We start from the raw sequence: 19,989 nt of genomic DNA, 5'->3' as shown, positions 1-19,989 counted from the left end.
ATGTGCGGAAAATGATAACAAACTTATAATAGAATTGGTAAACAATCTAAACCATAAATAATCACAATCACAACAGTAATTAAATGGTAAAGATAAAAGAAAGAGAGATGCAAACACAAGGACAACACACGATATGTTATCGAAAAGAAAACCAAAACCCTCGGCGTAAAACCTCTCCGCTGCCCTCCAAGCGGTCAATAATCTACTAGAAAATATAGTTGGGATATATAAACAACAATAGACCGTCTAAGCTTAATCTACCCAAGTACCTAAGCCCTTCAAGCTTCTTGCTCCAACAAGGTTACACCGAACATTTTTCTTCTCTGGCTTATTGGATTCCACTATAAATCATAGCATCAACCAATAATCATTGGTCCCTTCTAAATTGCTTCCCTTAGCACCAAAAAAACCTTCTCACAGATGTGGATATGGTGAGAAAATGATTTGATCAAGAACCTCTCAAGGATGTATCAATGGAGAGGAAGAGAGTAGAAGAATTTGAAGAGTCTCTTGGGTGAAGATTGTGGATGAGGCAATCTTGTTTTTCTCTAGGGTTTCTCTCTCAAAATTCTCTCTTGAAACTCTCTACATTTCGTGAGAATGAGGGGTATTTATACTAGGGTGAGAATGGAATGCGAAGAGTCAGTTTTACCCAAACAGGGTGTTCTGGCGACTTGACCTCGTGACTGGGTTAAGTTGCGAGTTCAAGCCACGAGCTAACGGCCTGGCCAGCCTGGGACTTTTGTCCTGTAGTGCAATAGCTAGCGTGACTCTTCAACTTTTGGCATGCTTGGCACGTGTGCAACTTCTGGCGGTTTGCAAGCCGCGAGCCACCCGCGAGATCCAATCGTGAGTCTCTGCTTCTTTGCATAATCTTGAGCATTTCTTCACACTCTCTCACTCACTACCCTTACATGAATCTCACCTAAATACAGGGTTTCTAAATACTGAAATACAAGCAAATTGACATGGAATAAAGCCAATAAGATGATTGATTAAATTCAACCTTACAACAATTCTCGTTATACATGAATTTATATTATAAATCATAAATATGAAATTCATGATATTTATAAAAATTTTACAAAACTGGTTGATACACATTTTTCTAACTCAGTCAAAATCTTTCCTTCTAATATTGCCATGAAATACAAAGAAATTTATTTGTTAATCTCTTCAATGCTTATAGGACCTTGACTCATTATGTTGGTCTTGATACATACCAGCAAAATGGTCGAGCCGAGCTTAAGCATCAACAAAGCCTTAATTATGTTCATGCTCTGCTCATCTAGGGCGAACCGTCCCTAACTGCAGTGAGTGCATTCTATACCATGAATTGCATCCCTTCATCTATTCTTGATATGAAGTCTTTTGTATGAGCGTCCATAATATGCCTCAATTCCAATTTATTCTATGCTGAAAGTCTTTGGTTGTGCATGTTCCGTTCTTCATCAACCTCATTCCAGTCACTTGAATTGGCATGAACAGTGCTTCATATCTTCCCTGGTGAGCTTCTCCACCATAGCGTCCCTTTGATTTTTTCACAATGACAGGGCTCATGTTACCCGTCTGTTCATCTCAATCTTTGTCAAGTTTCTGCTGTGACGTATGGGATTTGTCTTTGATTTGAGAATCCACAAGCGACTGACTCTATTGTATAATAACTTATATTTTGTTCCCTTATGCTTGTTGACTCGTAGCTCTTCTTTGAAACACGTGAGAAACAATATAGAAGAAACGTGCAAGCTTCCATTAAAGTGCTCATATATTGTATCAATATTCTTTTTGTACTTATCAAAATATATATATATATATATTCTTTTTGTCCTTCCTGACTTGAACCAAAGTTGAATGTGAATATTGTGTAATTATCAATTGGTGTGAGTTATATTTCCCTTCTGCACAAGGGACAAGAGCTATGCCCCACAAGCCACTTATCTATACATTGCAGATGAAAAATGTGGTGACAAGGCGGCAAGCTACGAGCCATTTCCTCCAGCTGAAAGTCCTAACAAACGGTAAGAACATTGAACAGAGTGAGTCAAGGTAAAGTTTTTAATAAACTTATAAAAAATTTCTTGGAAGATTAAAATAGATGGTAATTGTAATAGAGCTAAAGGCATGAAACCTGAAGGCAAATTGAGCAGGATGTTCCATTCCCTGAAGAATCTAAGATGTGTTTATATGTGATTTGGAACCTGGGGATCTTCTCATCTGAATATCTTGATAACCCCATGGTAGTTCTCATTGGGACCTCCTCAGAAGTTGTAATGGAAGCATGTACCTGATCAGTCACATTCTGATTTGAAAAGGGAAGAGAAAAATCAAGGAATGGGTTTTGTACTATAGTTTAAGACAGCTATAATTCTTTAATTTGCGAATAATCTCTTACCTGTCTTTGCATTTGCACTGCGCTTGGCATGGTTGGTGTTGATAGTTCTGCAACGGGTCTTCCACTCAAAAGGTTTGCGATAATGTCAATCTACAAACGCAATGATGATTAGAATGTATTTACAGAGTCCAACTTATAAGATTTAAGTGACTAATGAACCAATGGCGATATGAGAAGCTATTAACTTACCAAGGAGAGGAAAAACCTTGATCTACTAATATTAGAATTCCATAGATCAAGTATAATTCTGAAAAGCTCAATGGAGAAAATTCCACCCTTGATTGCTCCAACCGCGGTCCCATGGAACACGCTGCTCTTTGTTTTTATGGCAATCAAAGCTCCAATCATGGCTCCCATTTCTGCACCAACTACAAACAGGAACTCTGTCATTTTTAGCTATACACAAGGTATAATCTATTCAATTATTACCTCAGTTTTTATATATGTACATGTACAATACTTTAAAAATGACATTTCCTAAGATAAAACTATAACACGATAGTAAAAACTAGATGCCCATTAATAAAATCAACTCTGAATATACCAATATGAAGTTATGAACCCATTGGAATGACTGAGAATTCATTAAAAAACTATAAAGCTTGTTAATATGAATGTAAGAACCGAGAGTATTCCTGGGTTTTTATTTATACAACTTGGTTGTACACTCAGATGGAACAAAATTACAAAATGACTCATAAAAAAAGTTACTAACCCAATGCAAATAAGAAATTGAAAATCACACAGAAGAGGATGCATAAAACTGCAGAAACTGCGGAGCAGCACAACTCCTCCATATCAATTTGGCAAATATCTAGTCTAGAAAACAGGAAGAAGAAGAAGTAGAAGAAGAGGGCAAGTATAATTCCTTATGCTCGCAACATATATCAAAATTAGGCTCAAATAGCAGCTTCTTTATGTAAACTTGCAAAGGTATATTACTACTCTACATGCCAAGAACTTTCATGCCAGGAAGAAAGAAGTTGTCTAAAGTTGGAAAATAGAATGGGTTTGAACGAGTATACGTGACAAGGAAATTTTATTCCACGCGAGAAAAAAGAATACGCCGCCACAGAAATCAACGTGTAGTAGTGTCTGCTTGGTTTCTAATCCAGTCAAAGTCGTCTAAACTCCAAAGCAAAATACGAGATTAATTTCCAACTAACAAAGAAAAGTAAATTCTATTCATTCCCCTATATATGGTTTTTTTTAAATCACAATTGAGATTTGTTAATGAACAAGATCAAATTAATTAATTTATACTTATAAAAAGACCTCAAAATTTTCTAACATCATACGACTACGAAACCTCTCCTAGCAGCTAGCACTAATACTACCTGCTGCCTGTGGTCATCGGTCTTTTGAAATTATAAAGTTACCGTGTGTAGAGTTATATAATATTTTCAGTTTCAATCACTAATGCAAACTGATAGTGACAGATACTAAACTTTGAATAATTAATTTTATTTAACTACTGAAAGGACTTTGTTAGTTGTTCGGATCCCTTTAATTCTAAGATAATTGTTGTCTATACGTCTCATCATTGATTTTTTATTTTTGTAGTAAATAATCTCAACTATTAAACTTAAGGGCTATATCTTAAGTTTTCCACTTAAATTTAATCATTTGGTTATATTAGCCAATATATTCATCCATAAACCCCATACAAGTACAACCCACATGGTTAATTAGATTGAAAAACTAATGGTGTTTGGTTTGCTGTAATGTACCATTGATGTGATGCACATTACGATGAGACATTAATATTTTTTATTTTTTTTAACATTACCATAATCTAAAATTACAAATATATCACATTATCTTAATCTCATCACTTTTTTAAACAATGTATTGTTGTATCCTTATATTGATATTACATTAATATAAAATTACAATAATGTAATATTATGGTGTAATGTCAAAGTGATGATGTGACATTAAAAAAAAATTTATTTATTTTATTTTTTCTAACATTATCATAATATAAAATTACAAATATATCATATTATCTTAATCTCATCACATTTTTAAACAATGCATTTAAGCTTTGTCTAACATTTTTTTTTTTGGTAAACAAGGAATTAACATTAACTAAGAAATACTGCCAACAACAGCAACATTACAAAGTCTGGGGCGAAAAATGCCCAACATACCATTATGCAGCAGCTGAACTAAAACAGGGGGAAGGGAAACAAAAACAGAGGATAACATAGCAGAAGCCGATCCCAATTTAGCTAAGGCATCGGCACAAAAGTTTGCTTCCTGGAAGCAATGAGACACTTTAACTTGAGGCAAACGCAGCAACAACACCCTGCAATCATCAACAAGACCAGACAAGTCTCCATTAGAAATGACATTGCTAGAAATTAAGGAGATTGCTGCGGTTGCATCAAGCTCTATGTCCACAGCAAGACAACCCCTATCAACACACAACCCCAATCCTTCCCTCAAGGCCCACAATTCCGCGGCAATCCTTCCATCAAGCTTTGTCTAGCATTACCTTTTTACCTTTTTAAACAATATATTTGTCTAAAATTACAAATATATCACATTTTCTAACATTACCTTTTTAAACACTGTCTAAGGGAGCGAACCAAACGCTCCCTTAGACCACGTAAAAATTGTATCTAAGCTTTGTATTTAATGAATTCTTTTTGTCAACATCCTTAGGAGCATAAGAACTGATCTACAATTACAAGTCCATGTCATTTAAAGAACATTTAACACAGTAACCAAAAAAAAAAAAAACGTAAACAAAAATAATTAGGCAAACATTAAAATTTCTAAAAAAGGTACATAAATGGATCAAGAAAAGTTACTAACCTACTGCAAAGAAGATAGTGAAGATCACATTATAGACTTTGCATAAAAGTGCATAAAGCATGCAGCAGCAGAACTCCCGTACCCTTTCGCTAGAGACCCAAAATGGGAAGGAAGAAACAGGATAGGTGCAAATGCCCATTGTTATGATGGGGGGAATTATATTCTATCAAAACTAGGATCAAACAGTTTTTCTCTGAAAGTGAAAAATGTAGTAAAATAGTGGAAGCTCAAATTACATAGATTGATTGTAAAAATATTTTAGGTTTGAAAAAGACCTCGAAACAAATAATAGGAGTGAATAGAATCTACTTAAAAAAAAAAAAAAAAATTACATTGTTTTAAAAAAAATTTATGTCCAAATTTCACTCTAATAAATTTGGAAGAATACAAATTGGTATAGTTGATTAAGGACCCAAATCACAAATAGCACTTTTTTACAAACACAAAGATTAGGGGTTGCACGGTCAACACCCTCAAAGAGATTTCTCATTTCTCTCTAACCAAACCAACAAATCAAAAGTTCACAAATAACGAATACAATACCCAAGAGAGAACTCACAGCTGCAACTCTCTACCCAAACCAAAGAGCAAAGCCAAGTCGTACCCTTTCACAAATTAATCTGGCCGAGACTTTTTATATATTAGGTGCTTGGTTGATTAATCCAAAAAATCCAAAAACAAAGTAGTTGAGAGAGTCAGAATTGCAATAAGCTTGGAATGCAAAGTCAAAGCATCTCCACTGAAATTCCAGGAAAAGCCCATGTGGCTTTTTTATTTTATTTTTTCAAATTGCACGCGGTGAAAAAGAAAAGAGTATTTCTCTGCGGTTCATATATACTTTGTAGTATTTGAGCTTGCAATACGCTCCAACTTAGCTCCATGGCCCATGAGACATCAACCTTGCCAAATACCAACCCTCAATTAATTATTAATTTAACATCCACAAAAAAAAAAAAAAAAAAAAAAAAAAAAAAAAAATAAAGATTGTGCATGATTTGCATGCTCAATATTCGACCCAAAAAAAAAAAAATTTGACTAATTAGTTTATTTTTGTGGTTGACCTTTAATGTATCTATAGGGTCATGTTTTATAGCTCAAGCGCAGAATGTATGGGGTATTGGTCCAGTGAGCCCAGTACAATAAATTTGTAGAGAATGGGTCAAAGAATTAGGCCCTAATGAGTTGGACAATGGCTAGTATGGATTTGGAGGATGATTAAGCAAAAACAAAAAGCACTGAGCTAAATGAATTCACTGTCCGAGGAGGTAAGTTTTCATATAAATCAATTAAACAGATTACAAGTACAACGTTGATTGCTACAGTGTTCTTTCTTGATTTTTCCCCGCCCTTTCCTTTGGAGCCTCCCCACTAATTTATACTATGTTTCTTCTCTAATTTTGGCCCTACACATGTACGGTTGGTTGCTTATGCTGATACTTGTCCCATCGACCTTCTCTAGAAGTTTTTGGGGGTGGTTGTAAGGCTGAAAAAGTATTGTGCAGCAATCACTTCCTCATTAATGCGGCCAGAGAGTTAGCTATAGAGTATTCAATGCGGTGGTAGTAACTTTCCCTTGGATATTTTTGGGTTCCCATCTTTCTTGTACGTTTATGATGCACGTCTCTATTACTGGAACTTCCTAGAAGGTCGCCTTGATCATTAGGATCTACATCAAATTCATGTTTAGCTTATCCAAGGAGATGTTTCTCCTCGAACCACCTTTCCATTCATATCATACTCATGAAGCTCTGAAAATTCATATGTAATTGACAAACATTGGATGTATAAAATATCGGATTTGGGCCTTTACCCCTACGGTATCATTCTATGTAATTGACAAACATTGGATGTATAAAATACTACGAATACTACTTGATGTGATTGTTAGAAAATTCATATTCTCTCTGATCTCATATGAATTATGTGGGAAAAAAATATTGATAAATTCCTTTTACACAATAATACTTTGAAAAGAGTGAGAACAAAAGTCTGAAAATGGGGACATAATAATAGAAGGAAATTTTTTGGTAATCTCTTTTTTCATATTCGTGGTAGACCCTACCATGAATTTAATGAGTGAATCTCGTTATATATGATTGTGAGAGGAGAGAAGACCAATGTCCGTGCTCCAGAAATATTTAAGAATTACTCATAATAGAAACATTAATTATATGGTAAATTGCATAAAAGAAGAGAGAAAAAAATTTAAAATAAAAAAGAGAGAAATAGTGATGCAAGCCAAGGCCTATTGGGAAGGTTAAATAAAAAGATTCAACCAAGGGGAAAAAAAAAGGGTTTTGGAATGCCACTCAACGAGAGATGATCCAATAGTTAAACAGTTTGACCTGCTGATGATCTAATGGTTAAGCAGCCAACCTGGCAATGGAATACCTACAAAACATAAAGATCAGCTTTGGTAGAATTGGCCCAAGCTCTCCGATACTTAAGTTGGTGGTGATCTTACTAGAGCAAGCATTATTTCTTAATACAAAGATGTCCTATACCAATCTCTGATCGAGTGAAACTAAATCATAGACTTGCTTATTGTAACCTATTTTGCTATTTAATTTAGTCATTACCTTGGTTGCGGCCATCATGGGTGAGATTGGAGCAATTGCTCTTGTTGTAGGCCAAATTCTAGGCTTATAGTTATTAATTTCCGTGAATGGCGATTATGGGTTACAATTTTCACATTTTCTTTTCTGATTTCTAGTTACAAATTTGTCAATGATGGTCATACTCATCCCTTGGGTTGTGTTTGGAGCCCGAGTCTACCTAGATGTTGAATTATAACTTCATTCAATGGTCATCAAATTGCTCAATGGTGAGGATGACCGAGCTATATTCTTGTATCTCGAATGTTGCAAGATCTTCCATGTCATGTATGGTTGTTCAAACCACCATACCATGATGAACGATCTAAAATGGTTTGAATTCGTTTGAATTAATTATTTAATTTTAAGAGTAAATTGCAAATTTAATTCTTTCAGTTTGGGATCATTTTGAGTTTGCCTCTTAGAACATCCGCACTAGACCTTGGATAATAGAAAAAATGGTGAATTTTACACATTTAAGCCCCCAAATTTCCCACATTAGTCTTTCTAAAACTATGTATATTTGCACATTTGCTATAATAACCATGTAAATATACACGGTTGCTATAGTTGTGTATTCTATTATTTTATTATTTTCAAAATTTGGCTCATTTTTTTCTCAATCTTCTTCATCTGCACAACAAACTCAGAGTCTCAGACTTCTCCTCTCTCGTCCCTCATTTTCTTTTTCATCTGATACACACAAACACACCCACACAAACACATCCACACAAAAAAATCAACACAGAGATAAACAAACACACACATGGACAAACCAACAGAGAAAGAGAAATGGGTATGGATGTTGTGGGTCGACGTGAATGGGTTTTGATGCATATAGATCGATGCTGGTGGTGTAGATTGGTGCTAGCGATGTAGACAAGTTCTTGTGGGTTGACCAAGATCAGTGCTTGTGGTGGAGATTGGTTCTTGTGGTGGAGAGTTGATCTGACCATGAGAGAAAGAAGAAAAAATAAGAGGAAGAAAAAGAAGAAGAAGATGGTTGTGGTGGAAAGGTAATCTGACTGTGAGAGGAAGAGGAAAGATAAGAAGATGGTGGAAACTTTTGAAGAGAGTGGAGAGTTTTGAGAATAAACGGCAAAGGAGAGTGGACATGAGAGTGAAAATGATCAGATCAAATGAAATGAGATAAGTACAAAAGAAAAAGAGATAAGGGCAATAGAAAATGATAAAATAATAATAAAAAATTAAAGAAATATTATTATTTAAATATAATAGATTGTAAAATAGGTGAATTGATGTAAGTGCTTTGGAAAAATGGTAGTATAAAATTTAAAAAGCAGGCTCTTAGTGTGTTAAATAGATAGAAAAATTTGGCCAAATTGATGCAATTGTGTTTAAAATTTTTTATTTAAACTCTAACACTATATAATTTTATGATTAAGACAAAAAAACAAATTTTTAATACTTCTCACTATAATCTTTGTCAACTATACTCACTACAATAGATACTAAAAACGCTGCGACAATAAATGCTATGTGATGAGAGATATTGCTTCCTTCGTGGACCTCCGAATCCTTAAAAAGTAGGGTATGGAAATTTTTGGCAATGGAAAGGGGGCTTTCTTTCTTTCAAGGCACGCAAATGGAGAATATAGACTTATATAGTCCTTACTCGTCGACCGTTGTATAAAAGGCTTTCCGCAATTGTGATGTCTTGAACTTTTTAATCACAAAAGTGCATGCATGTATGAATGTGTTCAAGGGGAGAAAAGAACAAAAGTGGTGTTAAAATAACAAGGAAATTTAGGATTATCCTTCACTCCCCCTACTGAGTGCTGTTTGATTTTGGAATCCGATGAACACCACAAATAATATAGATATACTGTTGGACTTTGACTATCGAAATTTTTTATTCCTTTTAGAGATGGGTCCTTTAATATACTTCTTAAATTAAAAAATAAAATAAAATAAAAAAAAGGTCAATTGAGAATTACATCTCTAAATTTTGGTGGTGTTTAAACTTTACACTCTAAAATTTCAAAATTTGAATTTTATCATCTAAAATTTGAAAGTGTTTGAATTTTACACTTGACGTTTTAGAACTTAGATTTTACCCTATAAAGTTTGGAAGTGTTTTAATTTTACACCCCCAAATTCTAAAATAACACCTCTAAATGTGAAGGTGTAAAATCTAAATACCACAAATTTTAAGAGATAAAATCTAAATTCCGAAATTTTAGTGTGTAAAATCTAAACACCCTCAAACGTTAGGGGTGTAATTTGTAATTTACCAAAAAAATACAATAAGAGAAAAGAGGTGCTTGTCTCACTAACCTGTGGCCTAGAGTCTACATATCAATGAGACGTAAATCTCATGTGCTCGGAGCATACAAGATTTTTGCCAATTTCCTTATTCGCACAGTGGTGTGGTACACTGTTGTGATACGTGAGCTTGTCTTGTTTAATACAATCCATTATCCATTACTATTATCTATGTGGCTTTTATTTAGGGACCAAAAAATTATGTGAAATCTTTACGGGTCCACAATTCAACGGGCTGCGAGTTGGGCTTCCAAAAGATATTAGGCCTTGTATTTAGAATTAGGTACATAACCATTAACCAGGATGTAATTCAGCCATGTCAGCTGGGAAACTTTTATAAAAAAAAATGTTGTGGCCTACTAGGCTTGGAGAATTTCAATCAACTGGCATTACTGGCCGTTAATAATAAAATTTAGGAAAATTATTTTTTTAGATTATTTTTTTATATAATAATTATAATATAGCTTGAATTATTTCCTCTTATATTTACATTATTAATATACAAAAATTGGGAAATCATATACTTATTATATAATAAAAATTGGGCTTAGAAAATGTGGTTGTACCAAGTAACTTCATCAAATTGCATAAATTTTTTTATAATTTTAAAAAAATAAATATAATTTTTTTGTATTTATCTTCTTCTCCTATGATTTATAAATTAATAAAAATTTTAATTTGATTACAATCCAAACTCTTCATCTAATCTTTTTATTATTATAATTTATGGATTGGGTTCAAGTTATACTTAGTGTAATTCTAAGCAATGTTACATCACTCAATATATTTTAATTGGATGCAAATATTGACAAATCCACCGTTAGATTACATTATCTTTATATATTCTTTATGCTTGCAAATTTCAAGGTGATCAAAAATTAATACCCATGTCATCAATCAATTATTAAAATTCAAATTTTTGTAGTTTAAAATAATTCATAAAATATGAGTTTATAGATCAAATGGTAAATAGCATCCAATTGATATGAAAATTAGCATGCATTTTAAGAACATATAGAACATATAATTCAACAATTAGATTTTCAAAATATTAATTCAATAACAAGTTATTGGGTGGTGTAATATTGCTTAGAGTGACACCAAGTGTAACTTAAACCCAACACATAATTTATAAGTTGATAAAAAATTTTAATTTGATTACAATTCAAATTCTTCATCTAATCCTTTTTTTATTATTTAAATTATATTATTACGTGAAAAAAAAAAAAAAAAAAAAAAAAAAAAACAACAACAACAACATAGTACACGTAAAAAAAAAAAAAAAAAGGCAACAATTATCATCTATTCCTTTTTTAAAATTTAAATTATATTACTTCGTGTAAAATAAAAAATAATAAAAAATAATAATAAAAAACAACAACGTATTCAATAGCAAAATCTTCCACTTCACACATGATTTTTTTTTTTTTTTTATTATTGTTCATACCAATTTAACCAAAAAAAAAAAAAAGGATAATTACAGTAAACCCACCTATGGTATAGCCCGTTTTCACTTTGCCTACTCGTGATTTAAAACTTTACACTTTGCCCATCTGAACTTCAATCTGTTACCCATCCGTTACTCACCTCTGTTAAAATCAGGGGTAAAAATGTATTTAATCTTCACTTTTATGTCTCTCTCTTAAAAAAAAAAAAAAAAAAAAAAAAAAAAAAAAAAAAAACTCAAACAAACAAGATCAAAGAGGGGGGGTTTTATAGAGAAACAAGATGTGTATCAATGAAATGAGAGAGGTTGCATAAAAAGAGCAATGAAATGGGTATTATTATGGTTATAGTCATTTAATATTCCCACAATAAAGCCTTGAAGCTACTCGGAACCATAGTCTCAGTTATTTGATCCCTAAAATGCCCACTGCATTCATCAATGCTACTGCTTTGGCTAGGCTGTGGCTGTGGCTGTGGTACCACGGTGGAGGGTACACCCATCCATCCACTGAGTCAATAAACATGAAATCGTTACTCAGCTCGTAACTTGTCCCCGGGCTTGACAACTCTACTATCTCGCTCAGTTCTTCTAGTGTTGACACGTAACTCATTGATGATGTGGATGATGACGACGACAACGATGACGTTTTCATTTTGGAAATGTCAAAGTCAACCATAGAAGCCGCTTTGGAAGCAGCGGCCTAGACATCTCGGGGAGAGTTGGAAGCGGGTCGGGGCAGTGACCCGGCTAGTTAGAGGAAGTTAAGGATGGCCGAGTTTCCCTTAATGCTTAGTGCTGCTACGTCGTGGGCCTAGGCTGCCATTTCTGGGGTCGAGAATGTTCCAAGCCAGATCCAATTTTTCTTCCTGGAGGTGGTGGGATCTGGGTTTGATTTTGGGTTTGATTGTGTTGGTCTGGGTTTGATCTGGGTTTGATTGTGTTTTTCCGAGTTTATTGTAATTGGTTTTTTGATCTAGGTTTGATCTGGGTTGGTTTGTTTACTAGGTTTATAAGTTTGATTTGCTGAGAATTTGGTGTTGATTGTGTTAAAATTTGGAGAAGAACATGAAGAATTTGAAGAACCAATTGTAAAATGAAGAACAAATTGAAGAACATTAAGAAATGTTTTTTAATTATAAAATTTTAATTAAATTAGATTTAATGCTCTTCAACTTGTGTTAAATTAGATCATTTCCTATGGTAAAGAAAAAAAAACACCAATTATGTTTATACCTTTCTAATGTTCATACCTTTTTTTGTTAAAATTTGGTAACCTTAGTTTTTTGATTTTGTTTTATGTTTGTTTTAGTCTAAAAATGTGTTTGTTTAACGGCAAATGGAGAGGTAGGTAACAGATCCTTAACAAAGCAAATCTCAAGTGGGTAAAGTGTAAATGATTGTATCATGGGTAGACAAAGTGAAAACGAGCCTAACTACAGGGGAGTTTACTATAATTATCCCTAAAAAAAATTGTAAATAAGGTAATAAGTAGTTAAGTTTAAAGTAAACACCTTCTTTTTCTTCTCCAAAAAAAAAAGTATCTATATATAATAATGTTTGTTCTTCTAAAAAAAAAAAAAAACTTTTTTTTTTGGTTATAAAAGAAAAGTTTCCTTTTTTTTCCATGAAAAAAAAAATGTTTTCTTTTTTCTTTCTATTCATCTGACCTTTTTTTTTTTCCCCACCTTTTATGGGATTTATGAGATAGTAACAAACAAATTGATTAGAAATCTTAATTCCAATAGGATTTAAATTCTATATCAATTGAAACTCTACCTATATATATATATATATATCCTTTTTGAAGTGAAGTTTATTCCAATATGTGAATGCCTAAATTCCATGATAGGTATGCATTATTTCTTCATTATTATTTTTTCATTTTGTTTAACCTATTTTTCTTTAACTTCAAAAAAATTAATAAAAACTTCTCACATACATTTTAACCCAATTCATAATATTAAACTTCTGTACTTATTTATTCTCTTCTACAATAATTGGTTCAAGTTTTAGTTACATACTCACACTTTCATCTCTCAAAGTGATAGAGAAAACAAACATGTTTATTCTTTGTTCTTTTTCTAAATTTATATTTTAATTTATAATTTGTGTTAATTTCTTAATTTTAAATTATGAATAAGTTTGATTATATTCTTTATATTGAATGTAAACTGTTGTTTATAGGTTTTTGGTTGTGTTATATTCTTCAAAAAAAAAAATTTTATATAAATTGGCAACAAAACTAAATAGATAAGCCTAAGAAATGTTTACTAATAATATTTTTGTCAATAACTTTTTATTAATGTGATTTTAAAAAAAAAGTTTTGAATAGAGAGATAATTTATTAACATGATTTAAACTCTACTAAAACTTTCTTAAGGGATTGGTTTTAAAAAACTTTCAAAGTAATTTTCTAATTATTAACTACTATGAGCTAACTTCTAACTACCAAAACTCACAATTGAAATATTAATTCGTATGAGATACCAGCTATTATATATTATACACTGACTTTTTTTTTCTTTTTCTTTTTTCAAAAGAAGCGTTTCTTTCTCCCCCCACAAAACAAAGGGATTATAAGAAGAATTAGCTAAACGGGGCTAAGACTACACTACCTCTTTTTTACAATAAATGTTAAATTTAGATAATTTTTCATGTATATACACACACGCTACACAAAGGGATTATAAGAATAATTAGCTAGACAGGGGTAAGACTATACCACATCTTTTTTACAATAAATGTTGGATTCATATCATTTTCATGCATATACACACACATGTAGCGTGCAATGCACAGGACTTAAACTTTAAGTTTAAACTTAAACTTGGTAGGGTGAAATTCACTCACGTTTTAGTGTCTTCTTTCATAATTTCAAGGACAAAAATTAACTTCTCATGTGAGTCTCTCTTTACTTCAAAATTTTAAATGTTTAATAATTTAGATTGTTCTTAATTATTGAATTGAGGTTTCTACTTAAACATGATTTCAATTATTGTTTTGGATAGTTTTCAACTATTAAATTCAAGGGTTTTCCATTTAAATATATGTGATTAATTGAGCCTTAAAGTTCAATGTATTATTGAAAATCATTTTATATATATATATTTAGGTACCTCTACCATCTTCCATTCAATTTTATATATGTGCATTTTATGATACCTTAATCTCACACGACATGCATTTATTTTGTAACTTAAAAGTAAAATATTTATTTATTTTATTATTTATTTTAAGGAAATTAATAAAATAATTTTTACATATGAATTTTTTTTTTTTTGACCAAAGGCGATAAAATTATATTAAATAATCACAAATAGTACAAACTACTAAGTAAGAAGAGTGTCAGAAGCAAAATAGCCTACTCAAAGGCAATGATAGCTACTGGGCTCAGAAAAAAGAAAAAACAAACACGAAAAAAGATAAAAAAACAAGACATGTGAACTATCACTGCTAAACAGATTAGAGAGCTGCCATGTGCCGCTGATACTCCTCAAGGAAAGCCATCGCTCCACGGTGAATCCGAGCTGGGTGAGTCCAGACTTGCTCAAAATGAAACTTAGGCTGTGTTTGGTTGAATGGAAAGTCAATTCCAAGTGTAAAATCATTTCAGGGGAAATTGTTTTCCCATAAGGAAAATGTATTTAGACTGTTTGGTTGCACCATGGAAAATAGGGCAAAAAACGAATTCCAATGTTTGGCTGCCTCAGAATTCGTTTTACAGAAAATCAATTCCCATGTTTGGTTCGGTCAAACATTTTACAGAAAATGAAATTCGTTTTACGGAAAATTAATTCCCATGTTTGGTTCGTTCAAACATTTTACAGAAAATGGAATTCGTTTTACAGAAAATCAATTCCCATGTTTGGTTTGTTCAAACATTTTACAAAAAATATGAAATGCCTAGCAACCTTTGGTTTGTTCAATTGTTCTCTGCAAAGTCTTTTTTGGTACCCATTTGTGAAGTGTGAAGTATGTAGAGTGAAGCAAGTGTATTTTGGTGACTAGTGTATCTTATAAAAGTAAGTGGTTGCCGTGTGTATCTAAGCTAGTGTGACTTGTGAAGTATACTGTCAACTCAATATTTTCAAACAAAAGTTTGTTCACATGTTGTCTTCTTTTGCTCAACACTGAGCTATTTGTTTTCCCATCTTCTTTACCACTTCTCGAGGAGGAAAACAAAGTTTAGAGGGGACACGTGCAAGCTAAGGGCCTGACTAGCTTCTTGGCGCATGACACTGCGACCCTTGTGGAAAAAGTGCCACCTCAGGCCTAATTAGAACATGAAAACCGAGCCTCAAAGACTCGATTTATAGGCCCTAAATCGAGCCTTTTAGACTCGAGATGTTATTAAAAAATATAATAGTTTCAAAACCATGCCTACTAAATATATAGTTGGGAAAATGGGGTTAATTCCCAATTTTGGCCCTCCTACTAGTACAAGTTCCACTTCTAATTTTTACTTGTGCTCCCAAGCTTAATGGACCTGTTTTGGCACAAAGACTTGAATTAGGTTATTGAAATGCATCTGTCCCTTGCATTTTGAACACACCCATCTTGTTCTTCCTTTAAATTTGAAGGATTTTGATTACTAGCAGTAGCACCCATCACTTGGAGCAAAGACCTCACCATGTTCTTCAAGAAAGCCACTGATAGAACTGTGTTCATTACTAGCACAAGAAGTACTCCCTCAACTGGACTTGGAAAGTTTGAGAGCCCCATATCTTTCTGTGTTCCCAAAAAATCCCACAAAAATAGCATAAAAATTTTGCAATAAACTTGTGGTGGAAGAGTTTGTAGCAAAATTTGCTTCCAAATACACTGCTCACTACCCAACAACACACTTAAGACCTCACCAACATTTATCAACTTGGGCTTTATAAAAGAAACACCTGCATTGCCTAGACATACCTGTAACAGTACAAAAATAATCATCCACTTCAACATCAAAAATAATCATCCGAATATACCCATAATATTTATATCAAAACAACCACAATGTACTTTCTCCATTGGCATTACACCTCCATGGTGTATAAAAATGATACCTACATGTGGTATCTAAACAGTACACATACATAACTTGGGCAATTGTATCATCCCAATAATACAAAAGACTACACATCCTTCAGTCAAGGTATGTAACTGTTATCCCTTGTTATCCAAGGGATAACAGTGCACAAAATATATGTACCATCGGCATATGTCCAAGGTTAGAAATTAATACATAGCCTACTTACCGATAATACAATTGTGTCACATATATAATACAATGATAGGTGAATACTAGTACTACAAGAGATGACAATCCCTAAAGCTAACATCATAGTTGGCACCAAACAGACAAGTCAGAGGTGTGTGAACAAAAAACTATCCATCCAAAGCTTCCTCAGCTTCGCATTCTTTGCTAGAAATTCCCGTGCTGCCTTCTTATTTTCACAAAGATGGTCAAAGGCAATTGCAAGCATGTCTTCGCTATACCCATCCGCCACCATAGCCATCACCTCAGAATAAAGACCTGTGTAATCAACAGGCCCCCAGTTGATTTCTTTCAAAGCCATTGCAATTTCTTTCAGCTGATCAGATAGATTAGTCAAAACGCTATCATTAGAGGGAGGTGCATGGCCTCTTTTGCGGGACTTCGAAATTGTGAACCCAGTGGTGGATGATTCCACCGCATTCTTCCCTTTGTCCACCACACCTTCCTCCCCATTGTCAACCACCATCTCAATGCTCTCCCCATTGTCTTACTCTGTGTCAATATCAACATACGACTTAGCAAAGCTACCTGTGGCTAGATCCTTCCCCACTACAATGGCCAATTCATCATACATCTCTATCTTTTTGTTCAAATACTCCGCATGCTTACAATGCGGCTGTAAGGGAGAAAGGAATGTATAATAACAATGTAATAATCACTTCACTCATAAATTCAATGTTCAATTCAATATAGATGCCATTAGATGATTTAGGTCAATGATAAACAAAAAAAGCTGTTAGGAAACAAGAGACATAATCCATGATTTTGTAGATAAGTACAACAGAAAATACAATGCACAAATTCTAAGACCAGATTTTACAATAGATTTGCACATGAAAGTTACATTTGAAAATTTGTAAAAGCAATGGAATCCTAAAAAGAATGACACTATAAATTTCATAGAAAGAGGGTACTTGAGTAGCCTTGTCTTGTTCTCAATTCATAGATTATAAAAGCCAAAAACATATATTATCATTTATATTAAAAAAATTTAGTTGGAAGCCATACCATGACTTCTTCTTGATATGACTTCGCATTGCATGTTATCATTTTTAAGTTATCGTCCCAGCCTAACCCACTCTTCTTCCGAAGAGTTTGAATTTCCTTCCACATGTTCCTTAGAGTCCACAACCGATTCTCTACATATGAGGGGTGGTACTCGACCCCAAATTGAGTAGATATCTCCTTGGCTACAAGATCAAAGGAGCTGGCCTTGAAAGTGTTAGAGGGCTTGTTGCCCTTCGCGGCCTCCTCGACAAGTAGTGTAAGCATAGTTGTGTGCATAAAGGACAGCCACCTAAAGTGCTTAGTGACGCCAACCTTCTCTTTTCCTTTCAACATTACTACATATGAAAATTGTATAGTGAGAGTAGCATTTAATAATGAGAGTAGCATTTAGTAATTACGCTCAGAATATGAACAACAAATCAAACACACATACAACTACGCTTATAAATGTGCACAACAGAACAAAACAACTACTAGAAATAACAATGTAATGTTGGAAATAACAATGTAATGTTGAAAATACTTTTTCCTTACACCACCAGAAGTCTATAGTAAATACATTGTCCTTACAGAAAAGAAAAATATAGCACATATTACAATCATAGAAATCTAAATAAAGTACTATTCTCCACTCCTGGTATAATCAGACCACATAGCTTGGCATATCTCATCTCTCTTAGCATTTCACACTCTACTATCTTCAATGGAGTCCCGACATGACTGTGTTTCTTGTGGGGGGCCACTAGACTCTACTTGGTTCATTGCAACTTCCATAATATAATCAGTAGGATCAACCCTCATAATGTGATTATGAATCACACAACATGCTAACACTACTTTCACTTGGGTTTCAAAAGATCCAACACTCAAAAATGCTTCCTCAACACTCCAAACCCTCGCTCAATGGTAGTTCTCAATGAAGAGTGTTGAAGGTTGAACAATTCTCGTTCATTCTTAGGAGGACGATCACTAAACTCTTTCAAGTGAATATCGCACACTCTGATAAGGTGACAAAATTCCATTTTTATTACCATACTCAGCATCACCAAGATAATATTTCCCTGCATATATTCAAAAATAAAACCAAATCACTAATATGCGTAGGAAAATGCACAAAATTTATTAAACTAATAAACCCAAAAGGTGAAGTAATCCTATAATACCTTCGAGGATTGAAAATCCCCCTGGCCTAGCAAATGCATCATTTAACACACGTGAATCACGTGCACTACCTTCCCATCCAGCCAATACATAAGTGACTTTAAGTCAAAATTAATGGCAGCTAACACATTTTGCGTGGTTCCATCTTTGCAACCACGAAACATTTCTTGTATTTCAAGTGGCACAGATGCACGAACATGTGTACCATTTATTACTCTAAAACAATCCTAATTTTCGACAGACATAATAGTTTATAATTACACAAATCTTCACAATTTACAAAAATGCACAAGTCGCAGTATTTACCTTAAAATATGGATAGAACCTTCTGTTATCCCTTATCTCTGGAGGTGTATCTTTGCTAGGCAGTCTTATTAAAGCTCTATATAATTTTAGGATCCCCTTAAGAACGAACTTGAAGGATCTATGAATAGTCTCAGTCGATTTATGGAACCAACTACCAATTACACGGAACATCACATTATGACCAATAATGTGTAAGAAAATTAGCACTTGCTTCATAACGGACATGTGAATAGTTGGGCGTACGTGCCCCCCCTCAGTGAGGATGTGACATAACTGGTGGAAAGCTATAGGCTTCATCCTAATTTGACTCACACAAAGTCTCTCACTTCCATGCAGAACACTATTTATGTAATGCTTTCTTTCGGCTGCATGATTAACATAAGGTGCCCTAGGCAGTCATCTACACCACAATTTCCTTACCAATGCAACCCCTACAAAGAGGACAAATGCAACTGAGGCAAGAATTGCGGCTTTAGTTTTTTTCTTCATCTAAAAAATCACAAACACTGTGGTCTAAGAGGTACATAAACAAGCATGCTATTGAGTGCACAGTATATAAAAACAGCCACAAACACACAACCACTATGTCCACAGTATTCACAGAGTGCCATATACATTCACCAAGACAACACAAAATTTATATCAACACGACAAAATTTATATCAACACAGCATTCACATTGATATCAACCAACACAACACAAAATTTATAT

General features: G+C 33.5%; 1 protein-coding gene across 5 annotated transcripts; it reads right to left on the bottom strand.

Moving 5' to 3' along the window:
• Nucleotides 1-1,016: 1,016 nt before the first annotated feature.
• Nucleotides 1,017-5,371, bottom strand: LOC111988190 (NEP1-interacting protein 1). 5 transcript variants are annotated; one of them, XM_065780859.1, is made up of 5 exons: nt 5,216-5,371; nt 2,582-2,760; nt 2,393-2,482; nt 2,129-2,284; nt 1,017-2,008 (listed from the first exon to the last, which is right to left on the bottom strand). In XM_065780859.1, the coding sequence occupies exons 1-5, from the start codon at nt 5,352-5,354 to the stop codon at nt 1,886-1,888; spliced, it is 687 nt and encodes a 228-aa protein (XP_065636931.1). In that variant the 5' UTR covers nt 5,355-5,371; the 3' UTR covers nt 1,017-1,885. The 5 variants fall into 5 exon arrangements, with proteins under 5 accessions (XP_065636931.1, XP_065636929.1, XP_065636930.1 ...); XM_065780857.1 differs by having other exon boundaries at nt 2,129-2,299; nt 5,216-5,369; XM_065780858.1 differs by having other exon boundaries at nt 2,129-2,299; nt 2,582-2,751; nt 5,216-5,369.
• Between the last annotated feature and the right edge of the window lie 14,618 nt (nt 5,372-19,989).

This window comes from Quercus suber, unplaced genomic scaffold (genome assembly GCF_002906115.3).
Source record: "Quercus suber isolate HL8 unplaced genomic scaffold, Cork oak 2.0 scaffold_249, whole genome shotgun sequence".
Taxonomy (NCBI): domain Eukaryota; kingdom Viridiplantae; phylum Streptophyta; class Magnoliopsida; order Fagales; family Fagaceae; genus Quercus; species Quercus suber.
Note: the sequence above shows the minus strand (reverse complement) of the source record. Positions and strands in the feature narration are given on the sequence as shown.